At 34.6% G+C, this 12,224-nt stretch overlaps 1 protein-coding gene across 1 annotated transcript; it reads left to right on the forward strand.

The window, feature by feature from the left end:
- Window positions 1-63: 63 nt before the first annotated feature.
- On the forward strand, window positions 64-12,144 carry LOC135634082 (uncharacterized). Its single transcript, XM_065144264.1, has 15 exons — window positions 64-376; window positions 1,626-1,753; window positions 1,938-2,070; window positions 3,623-3,779; window positions 3,874-3,952; window positions 4,122-4,162; window positions 4,278-4,394; window positions 4,496-4,576; window positions 6,732-6,794; window positions 6,927-6,981; window positions 8,896-8,970; window positions 11,039-11,086; window positions 11,270-11,305; window positions 11,400-11,474; window positions 11,855-12,144. The coding sequence occupies exons 1-15, from the start codon at window positions 214-216 to the stop codon at window positions 11,921-11,923; spliced, it is 1,320 nt and encodes a 439-aa protein (XP_065000336.1). The 5' UTR covers window positions 64-213; the 3' UTR covers window positions 11,924-12,144.
- Window positions 12,145-12,224: the final 80 nt, after the last annotated feature.

Below are 12,224 nucleotides of genomic sequence, written 5' to 3' on the forward strand. Positions count from 1 at the left end.
GGGAGCGTGCGGGTCACGTGTTGAGTCAGATGGGGCATCGACGTCTCCCGAGCTTCTTTAACCCCACCGCTTCTTATGTTGCCGACGGTCGCCGCCCCGGGCGATGTTGCTTCTTGAGAGACTCAGAATCGCCGCCTCCGCCAATCTGGTCGTCGAAGCGTGATTTGGGCGAGGGAAGGCTTCTTGTTGCCGAGGCGTCGATCGTTCGTGGCAATGGCTTCGTCCGCCGAGGGTTTAGTGCCGATCACTAGGGCCTTCTTGGCTCGATATTACGATACGTGCCCTCTGCCCCCGCTTTCAGAAGACGTATCGCGGCTCACCGCGGAGCTCCGGGAGTTGTCGGACGGGCTCGCGAGGGAATCCCCCCTTACTTCTGGTGATTTCCCTGGCTTTTTCGTCGCGATGTTGTCTTTTTCTTGTTTTCGTAGGGACTTTGAGTTCGATATGTAATTTTCATGGGGAATTTTTTATTTATAGTTGTAATAGGGTCAGACTGCATTCCTGAGTCTTTTCTTGCAGCTACTTTTGTTTGTCGATGGTGAATTAGGTTGTAAACTATCCTTTTAATGGACAGCACGTAAATTTCTCAGAATATTGTTGTACTTCCTGACACGATTAAGCTTTTGAAGGCAATGGTCCATTGATGACAAATACTATGCCATTCTCATTTGGGAGTAGCATTTGTCATTATGATACCAAAGTAGTTGCTCTCATTGCGCTTGAGATGAGTAAGAACTCCAGAATATGGCATCATTCACACATATTCTGTATCATTTAAGTTCCATTTCGTGAATCTGATTGCTTTGAAATTGTGGACATCCATTCTACGAATATGATATTCAATGGAAAGCCTGAAAAATAAACCAGCGCAACCACATTGCCTTTGGAATCTCAATCTTAAGTATGAATCAAGAGTAGTGCATTATGTTGTTTCTGAAATATTGAGAAAATTTAGGTTTACAGAATGCGGTATTTTAGTCTATATCTGGAAATTATTTTGTTCTGAGATGTACTTGTGTTTGTTTGAAATTTTGTGAAACATTGTAGTATATGTGGATTTAGAAACTCGCTTTTTATTTGAAGTGGACCGTTTCTTTTTTGAAGTGTAATATGAAAGTTTTCCTCAGAACTTAGGACATATGTGGACATGTCCATTCATTTTACTTATAAACCTAGATCTTGGTTACTCTATCGTAGGTTATGGACTTTTTGGTCACTCATTAGTGCTTGAACATTCAGAAACCTTTATGCTAGACTAGACCCTTTGGTGTGAACTTTTGCTCTATTTAGGTGATGTGTAAACTTTGAGATTGTTTGACCACACTTGTTGGATATCATTGAGACTAAGTGAGACCATGAATCAGTAGGCTTACTCGAATGGTTAAGAAAAAAAAATTTGGGAGAGCCCTTAACTTGACAAGGTGCTTGAATTTAAGTTATTTGGAAGTACTGAATTATAGTGGTCCTCTGTGATTTATTTGTTGTACAATTTAGATTTTCTTCTTAAGTTTTCAGCACAGATCCTTATAGAGTGTGAATTGACATCTGCAAGGGAACCATAATTTTGAAAGTTTGAACAGTGAGCTTTTTCTGTATATCACAGAATTTTCTGTTATATTTTGAAGGTGAGGAGCTCTTGGTACATGAAGTAGACCATCAGCCTGCCCATAAAATTGATGAGAACTTGTGGAAGAACAGGGAGAATATTGAAGAAATTTTGTTATTGCTCGAGGAATCTCATCGACCAAGATTGGTAAAACTAAAATCCATTTTTCATTGTTTCAATTTATTCTTCTAGGAAGTAAACTGGATTTACTCACTGTTTCAATTTCTGTAGCCTATTGTTTATGATCCATTTATTTTGGTGGCTATCAGTAAATCTTTCTGCTTCTTAAGACTATTTAGCATCAATGTTGGGTAAACCTCCACATATGCAGCTTCAAGAGAAAGCCATCCCTGAACATGTAGATATAGCTGCTACACTTGGAGAACTTGAAGTTAAGCTTAGGAGTACTCTGAAGACACTGGAGGCATTTCAGCAAACTAATGCTGATAATGTATTTAATACAGGTTGGCATACTGATAATCTTGCTTACTTTTTGGATAGTTATTACAATTTCCTAATACTTAGTTACAAACAATGAAGTCAATGATTGGTAAACAAGTAAAATTATAAGCTGGTTTTCAAATTAGATTGTCTAATTGAATTTTTCTGTATATTAGCTACATATGGAAAGTTAAAAAAACTCATACAATTTTAGGAAAACACCATGGATGATTTGTCAATATTATACTACCATCCATGAACCTAACTCCAATGTTCAGTTTATTAATGATGAGGCATCTTCTAAATTTTCTCAAGTTTCACTAAGGGTTTTGGGAAAGATAAAATGAAAGATATGCTATGGGAAATTTTGTCCAGGTTGAAGCCACATAATCAGCATATGGACACTACCTCATTCAGTAGATAACCTGGGAATTTAATATGTTATAGAAGATTAATGAAATAATAGTAAAAAAATCTTTAATTGCACATTGTTCATCCTCCATTGGTTAAATGAGTTGCTTGGCTCTCACTTTTAATTAATTTAATTGTTTCACAGAACATTGATACTTAAGGAGCAACTTTCGTCTCATGTTTGTTATATTTTTATATATATTTTTTTATATTATAACTTAAACTCAAATTTGGAGCATTTATGAATTGTCTTTCATTCTTTTGGTTACAGCTTTAAGCTTTAGTTCTAGTGAGAATGATGTGTTCTGAATGAGTAAAGCATGGTTCTAAACTTATAATAGAATCAGATGATTGGATAGTGTTAAATAATAGATATTCAACCAATAAGCTTTTGTGTTCTTCCTATTATTACAAGCATATTCGATGGAATTATTGAAGCCCGTTTTACCTCTTTATCATTTAATCCTCTAACTAATTCCTTAATTCTTTTGCTATATGTATCTGTTTCTCTCACTTTACTTTCTTATGCATCGTTTCCTCTTCTATCCTTGTTTATGTGCTTGGAGATCGTTCTAACAGCAGACTTGCCCTTAATTTTTAATTCTATTTTTTATTGTTTCACACTGATGTTTACCTTATTAATATACTATTGTCTAGTTATTACATCAACACCAAAAATCTTGATTGTTCAATGATTCTATCACACTTTTTCTCCACTATAAAGTTGTTCATGATGTGAACATCAGGATTTTATTTTATTTTTCCTCCTGTTGTTGTCCCATGTGACTTATTTGCAAACGGTTGCTTGTTAATGGTTCACTTTAGTAAGCTTGTTCCGTCATCTCCAACTTATCATGCATTGTATTTTACTTCGTTGCATCCCTCTCTTGTGCACTGAGAAAAAAAATTCCTTTTTTCTAGTAATTTGTGTTTTGAACATCATTTGGCTACTAGTTAAACTTGCAACCTCGTCCCATTTGTCTGAATGATCTTTGGCATCTGCAACACTTCTTAGAAACTGATTCATTTCATCTGTTCAATTGAACAATGATTTATGATATAATTCAGTTGCATTGTTGGCCAGTATAGTCTTCTTGGCTAATGAGTTCACTGCTAAGATTCTGTCTTGGTAATTAATTAGGGGGTCTGTAAATATATTTGCAGTGATGACTTATATGCCACAAGATTTTCGTGGTTCTCTCATCAGACAGCAAAGAGAACGCTCAGAGAGGAACAGGCAAGCTGAGGTTGATGCTTTAGTTAACTCTGGTGGAAGCATACATGATCGATATGCTTTATTGTGGCAGCAGCAAATGGAGAGGTGGTGATTTTTTATTTATTTGCCATCATAAATAAGTAAAATCATTGCAGATGATGTTTTCTCTACAAAAAATTATTATTATTTTATCCTCCAGGAGGAGACAACTAGCTCAGCTTGGTTCTGCATCAGGGGTGTACAAGACACTTGTGAAGTACTTGGTTGGGGTCCCACAGGTTCATTTTAAACTGTATAAAGAATAATTTTTTACTTTGTTCTCCTTCTCGATAAATTGTTTTTTTTTTACTTGATGTCCTATGTATGATTGCTGCATGATATTCTTAACCATAATTTTTTTATTTTCTCTTGTTAACCAAATTAACTTGAGTATCCACTTTATCTCAGGTTTTATTAGATTTCATATGCCAAATAAATGATGATCAAGGGTAATCCTTTTCTTGGACTGTTCACTTATCAGTTTTTATTTTCATTTAACTATTCTGTTGCATAACTAATGTACATATAATCATATATTTGATTTCAATTTTCATGTTACTTTAGGCCGATGGAGGAACAAAGACAACGTTATGGGCCTTCTCTATACAGTCTCACAAAGATGGTGCTCAATATTAGACTGTTTCTTTTACTTACATGGGGGCGTTTTGAGGAGAAGAAAATGTAAATATGATGTGCTTTATTTGGTTTTGATCCTGTAGCAAAATTTCTTTCTTCTTGTATCACGTTTGATTTTCAGATACCATTTTGTTTATGTTGAGCAGACAAATGGATCAAATTTCTCTTATGCAGCATGCTGTCGATCTATACACACATGAATTTGAGAAATTCATCAAATTTATCAGGTACTTTCCGTTACCACAATTTTCTTATGTCTATGGCAACTTCCCCTAATTTGCTATAGTTTTCCTTTTTAAGAAGTTGCTTAATGCACATGCACAAGGCTGTTAATATTGATTTTTTTTACATTGTCCCTTTAAGTTTTCTTGATATGTAGGAAAGTTTTCTTGAAAAGAACTAAATTTGCATGTAATTTAGTTCTTATGCATTGGTATCAATTATGTTTGAGCTGGTTCATATACAGTTAGTTAGAATCCATTACAACTAACAACTATGTAGATCTTCCAGAATGTGCTGCAGCTTCTTTGGTAATGTGCTGCATGTAAATTTTCACAATCTTAGATTATATTCTTATTTCTCCATAACTTCCAAGAGAACAGTAATATAACTTCAGGATGAAATGAAAAAAAATACAGATTAGAGCTTATTTGTTGCTATATCTTCTGATTTAGTCAGCACTTCTAAAGCTGACAACTCTGCTTAGTTTTGTTGTATATTGTTGCCTCTATTGAAGAACATGACATGCTTTTTGCTAAAAACATTCGGCTTTTCATTGTTCTTTTTTTTTTTTTTGTGACACCAGAATTTAGAGCTTCAGTTATGAAATTGTTACCAATTGCACCTGTGGACTAGCTGTTGATTTTAATGAGCTTTACAAAATAATAGTGTTGCCTTCTTCTAGCAGTTTGCATCCTTTTTATTGATGTGATTTAACAGATTAGCTGTAATATATATGAATTTGAATGGTTAATTGTCACACCCCCAAATCAAGGAACATGACAGTCCATCAAATGACCATGGGCTAAACAAGTTTTAAGTCCGATCATATTTTTATTTTGAAACCAATCTAACTCATCATCACCCAAATGTAAATTGACACACATTATAATCATAATAATGATAAATACTATATTTAAATATTGACATGGTACAAAATGATCTAACTCTCTTATTTTTTAGTCATATAATTTTTTTTCGTCAATGCTTTCAAGTGTCCTTTAATGTAAAATTCTTTCTAAAACACGTGAGACATCAATACACACTTCTAACTGAGTAAGTGGACATGCTCCACTTTAAATACTTTTAAGATAATTTACAACACATCAATAAAAGTATATATATATATATATATAAATTTAAACACATTAACATAATTAACAATGCATCAATAAGAATAATATATTTATTTTTTAATAAAAATAAATCAATATGCATAAGATGAATAATGTGCTTGTATTCAAATGTTAATGTAACTTCTTTTTTTTCATCTTATATATATATATATATATATATATATATATATATATATATATATATATATATATATATATATATACTCATCTTGATTGTACATACTAAACTCAAGAAAATCAAATATCATCCTGTGGATAACATCTTTTATGGATTTAAACACCATCCTGTGTCGGATCATCAGTTTATCACCCAAAGGTACCTTTCTCACATGATGATAGTATGTTATAAAGAAAATCTGATAACATATTTTCTCTGTAATTCTTCCTGCAAGGCTACTATCAAGTAACACTTATACCACCTCGTTGCTTCCGCCTTAGTGGACTTAAACGCCATCCCTTCATTGGTTTGACCTTCGTGTTCTGAAGGTTTACCACCCTTAGAATTCACAATGAGATATAAGCCTTTGTAGTTGAATCAACAATTAATCTGCCTGATAATTAACATTCAAGCTTGGAATGTTAATTATCATTGTGGATTCCAAGGGTCATAAGCCTTCAGACCGACAAGTGATAACGTTTTGAATCCACTTAAGTCAGAAGCAATGAGATAGTATAAGTAGTGCTCGTAGTGGCCCTATAGGAGGAATTATGGAGAAAATATGTTATCAAATGATTTTTTTTCTTTTAATAACATACTATCATCCTGTATCATCTTGTGAGAGATATACCCTTGAGTTGTAAACGTGTGATCCATAGGACTATGAGTTCTGGTTTCAAAAAGAAAAAAGGTTAGACATGAACTTGTTTAGCTTATGGTCATTCGGTGGACCATCACATTCCTTGATTTGGGAGCATGGCATTAATTATGCTTTTATGTTTGTTAAATGTTCATCTGTTTTATCGGCATGAGATCTTTCTGATGATTAATCTGCCTGATAATTAACATTCAAGCTTCATGTTTCTACAGTAAGGTGTATGCAAATTCCCCATTTTTTATAAGGGCAGAGGATGCAGGAGCCACTGAATCAAGGCATTTTCTTCCTCATTTTATATCATGCTTGCATTTTCCCCCATCATTGAATGTTTTTCTTTAGTTTTCATAAACATGAACAGAATGAATGATAGAGATTCAGTTTCTAAAGGTTGTTCATTATTTTATCAGGAAAAGTTATGATGACTATAAAGAAACCATCATTCCTCCAGGAAAGACACATGAGGTATATATACCTTGCCACTAATATTGTCTTATGCGGATTGTACCTAAGCATCTCTGTTTTTTTTTTTAATGATAATTTGATGCTACAACTAATATTAAGGGTGTATTTAGTTTGTTTGGCTTAGTTATCCACTTATCCTCTTATATGAGACAATCTGAACTGTTTGGTGTTTTTTATCACTTAAAAAGATCTGAACTGCATTTGATATTGTTGGTTCAGATTCTTGATCTAAATAAAAAGAAAGAGTTGATTGACATATGATTGTCATGGCTGTTGTCAGCTACCATTGCCAAGAACCACTAATCAGTGAAAACAAAAAAGGAACAAAATCGAAGAATATTTTGTGGGAAATATCACACAGATCAAAATCTAGTATCAACCACTCCTTTCACTAAAAATGAAAAATAATAAAAAGAAGTCTTAAGTGGATTTAACTTTTAAGAAAGGTGAATGGGTGTAACTTGTGCTAAGACGACGTAGCGGAAGTACTGAGTTGAAGGGAGAGAAGGCATAGGTAAGATTGGAGATGTCAGAAGTACCACTATTGCATCAGCTTGGAGTTCAGAGATGGGGGTGTTTCTTGTCACTTTCATTTATTATCCTCTTCGGCCACCGACCTGATGTCAAGTGTCAACAATTTGCCCCTTTCCTTGTGCCAAAGCATGCTTGCTCTGGCACCTGTTTGGTCAAGGGATGAGAGAGAGAGAGAGAGAGAGATGGGCAGTGATGTAGGAGAGGAGTTAGAGAGGGAGGGGGGAGGCAGTGAGACAGTTGTGGGAGTAGTAGGGTGTCCTACTCGGGGCTCAAGGTAAGCAACTGGGGACAACTAAAAGGGTTTCATGGTCTGAATCATTGCTAATAGATCCAACATTAAATAGCTGAGCTGATGAATCACATACAGTTTAGTTTGGTTTCTGTGGTTTTATTGCATAAAAAACTGAAACTGAATGAAAATTTTCAGTTTCTTAATCACAGAGCAAAAGTTCTATTAATCTACCTTGCTTCTAATTTGCAAAGAGACACCCTTGTTGCTGCTATCAGCAATATCCTTAGATGTTGTAAGCTCCTGAACCATTAATTGTTTGGTGATTAAATTAAATTGTTCAGTAATTAGAGTCTAGCAGTAAGACTCTTGAAACAGTTATATTAATTAAACTAGTATTTAATTCAAGTTTTGCTGACATCTGTTTTCAAAGTTGGTGTGCATTGGTGCGTATAAAATTGAGTACGTTGTCTGTTATTGGTGCAGATGCAGTATGGTGGGAGTATAACTATTCTTCTATAAGAATTTGTTTAGTTACAAAACTGAATAATACTAATAATTGTTTTTCAGAATTGTATGAAAAGTTAACCTTGTCTGAATTTCTTTCTTCAGAAAACAAAAATAGAACTTCTCCTAAACATCATTCCTAAGCCTATTTGAGCTATCTTTTGAAAAAGAAAGATTTTTTTTTTTGCATTCCAAACTCTAGAAGATGAAAAGGAAAAACATTTTCATTTTCTACAATTTGGACAACATATTCCTTTTCCATGGAAAAAGAATTAAGTGGAGAACAGTTATCCCTCATTTTCGTTGCAGTTGAATGGGCTCTAAAGGATTTCAGAAGTGTGGATTCTTAGTTTCTTTGTGAATATTGGTTTCATGATTCTTATTGCATTATCTTTTTTTTTCACCAAGCCAGGCTTTCTTTTAGATACCATAGTTAACCAATAAAGCTTCTTCTTTGAGTATGGTATGGCTGTGATGTGTGGATATTTCATGCTGGCATCCTTAAATTGTGATCTAGAAAAAAAAATGACTGTCTTATGTTGCAATATGGCAACTATCTAAATTTCCTAACATCTTTATTATGAGAAAGTTAAGTTTTAAATTCCATTTCAAGTTGCAAGAATCTGGTGTTGCTTATTTTGCAGATCACATTAACAGTTGAATCTATAAATTCATATATTGCTTGGGATTTCTCACTCATCCAAGGGACCCTCAGCCACGTAAGTTCAGAAATTCCATTACTGAATTTTTAAAATATTTTTTGCCACATTTATTTTTTTCTCAGAAATTACTGGTCAGAAAAAAGATTTAAATGGTTGAATGCCAAAGCAGAGAGTTTATTATCTTACATTGAACTTCCATAGTATGTTGTATGTTGATTATCTTAGACTCTTAGTTGAGCAGATATTTGAAACATCATAAGATATGATGGTTGAACATAATTTGAGACCATTCTGCATGTGGCTACAAACTATTTTATCTTCTTGTGTAAGCTTAAGGTCAAGGAGCCTTAAGTTTCTTATAATATAAAGTTGTTGATGGTTGATCTAACATGGAATTTGATATTTTAAATATGACATCAAGATATTGAAATCCTTTTGGACCACAAAAAGAGTTTGAGATATCCTCTGCTTATGTGTCAACACATGCTCTGATTAACTGTTTAGCATAAATAAAATGCTTTGATATTGCTTATGGGTTGGATGCCAGAAATCTTGAATTTGGATTACATTCTTTCAGCGACTGGAAACTCTGGACATATCTTAAACATTGGGATTTGGTGATGTTGTTGGCTTCCGCTGTTTTTGCCATTTTGTCTCATATTTACTTAATGCATACGAAGTTTACCTATGAGATGTATTATCTTTTGTCCTATTTATTTATAAGTAGAGCATGTAATCATAAGGATGCAGGCCGCTCAATTTAAAGTCATACTTCCCATTAGATTGGTTCGGCAGAGGGACCAACCCAGTAATCTGGCTCTGAATATAAATTGTATGTGTTTTGTCATATTAAGAAAATTTTAAATTCCAGTCTGGCTAACAACAATTTTCAGTTAAGAGTTTATTTTTATTCCTGGAGTTAGTTTAACTTTTACCCATTTAGTTAGAAAGATTAGGCTATTACATGGGCTAGGTGAGTTGAATATACTTTCCACGAGGTACTCACATAAGTAAGGATTGTCTTAGAAATTAAATTTTCTTGGTCAATTTCAATTTCTGTGCAAGCCTCAATTTAATCATACTTAAGGATCTTAGACATCTCTCTGAATGTCATCAGACTAATTTCATATGCTGGGCATAGTGTATTTTGGCAAGTTGGTTACATTCTGCATGACCGCTCCTTTCTTGATGACCATTCATTATGTGTGTTTCCTTTCAAATCATTTTTCATGTTTTACTAATGTACACAGACCATCTCCAGCACTGACAAGAAATTTTCTGTATATGTGCATAGCATTATGTTATTAATTGTCATCAGTTTTATGTGGCTCACAGAGCCTCTTGCTATTTACTGGAGGGACATCCCAGTTGGCACATGTTTGGACTAAAAAACTGCAGAGAGAATTTTTGAAATGAAGAGAAATTCTTACCAAAGCCTTCTTATTAAGGTTTTCCTGAGTTCTGTGTGACGACTTAACCCTATCTGGAGCCGGAAAACTTTACAAGTTGGAACAAGACATATGTATACTTCTATCCCAGTACAGACTTTTTTTCTTGCAATGTGAAAAAATATGTTAATAGCCAAGGTTCGTTATACTGTACCGTACCGACGTTTTGATCCGGGTTCGGTACGGTATGGTACCGGTGTACCGGGCGATACATCAGGGCATACCGAGTGGTACACCTTGGTGTATCGAATAATTTTTTAATTTTTATACTGTAGCAGCATTACAGTATAATATTGTAGCACTGTAGCGGTATCGGGCGGTCCGTATACCGGTAACCTGCATGACCGGTACGTGCCGCCCGGTATGGGCGGTACGCTTCGGTATGGCAGACATGGCTAATAGCATCAAGATTTGCAATATATAATAATTCCTATCAAAAACTTTGATTGGCTAAGATGTTTCTTCTCTTTATACTGGCTAAATGCATAGACGTTATCCAAACTGGATTTGACAATTCAACTAATTACCTAACTAAATAGACAGATACACGACTGGTTAAACTTTTGCAAAGATTTTTGCTTAAATTGGAACACTTTCAGTTCTTTATACATAGTTCCTGTTGCAAAGATAATATCATATTGGAGGTTTCTTAAGCAATGGCTTATTTGCATGGACAGGACATTGGATTTCACGTGGAGTATGTTAACCCTTCTGGTGATGTTACGGTAAAGACTGCTTTATTTCATGAAGATGATTGAACTTCAATACAAGTTTTGCATGATCCACTTTATTCTCAGTATCACTGTTTTTTTGCTAAAAAACAGTCTTGCAACAGAATAGATTTGTGTTCATTTTATGTTTTCATGTATTTCTTGTTTTAAGCATCTGATGACAGTTCCATTCTGCAGCTAATTTTACCATACCGGAGATATGTGTCTGACCAAGTGAGTTAATGCTGTTGTCTGTCTGTTTGTTAGTAGATAACTCTGATTTGTTTGACTTCGTAATCTCAAGTATACGCGTTCAATTTGTTTGTAGGGAAATTTCTGCACAATCCTGGCTGGATCGTACAAACTTAAATGGGACAATTCTTATTCAACATTTTCCAAAAAAGTAAGAACTTTCTGCAACCTGACTTTGTAGATTATTATTCAACTTGATGGCTTTGTTTCTGGGTTTTCTTTTTTAATTTGTGGGAGTTTTTTCTTTTGGTAGTATACAGTATACACTGTATCTTAAAAAAGATTTCTGACAAAGGTACTCAGTGTCTTTCAACAACATAGATATGTTGAAATGATGACTGATATCAATACTAAATGTGCTAACAACTGGATAAAATAGATCTATGCAACTCTTAAAAAGCAAGTTGTCTCTGCTTGACACCATATATAGCGAGGTTAAGCCAGGGCCCAATGACTTGGTAACCTGGAATTTGATTTGGTTCTTCCAGTGTAGCTTCAAATTGTCTCAGCTGCTTTGAAATATGTTTACAGAGCTTGCGGTACAAGGTCGATGCCGTACCTCCAGTTGTCGATACACCACAACCTATCGATGAACCCTAATCGAGAGACCTTACCGGCTAGGTATATGCCCTTGTGACATACTAATAACAATTCTTTCGCATCATCTCTTTGTATTTAGGGTCTGGATCAGACTCCTCCAATCACCGACCTGAGGGTCTATTTGTTCTTGCTTTACCCATGTCAGACAAATAGCTAGTCTTTGTGATTGTAATGTACACAGCACATGCATTTGAAACATTATATATGCCTACTGTTGAATCTGTTCTGGCATGCATGCTTTGGCCGAAACTACTGCTATTTGGCACACAGTAATCCGATACTTGTGATCTTGTTCACTCTG

This window comes from Musa acuminata, chromosome BXJ3-3 (assembly GCF_036884655.1).
Source record: "Musa acuminata AAA Group cultivar baxijiao chromosome BXJ3-3, Cavendish_Baxijiao_AAA, whole genome shotgun sequence".
NCBI lineage: Eukaryota > Viridiplantae > Streptophyta > Magnoliopsida > Zingiberales > Musaceae > Musa > Musa acuminata.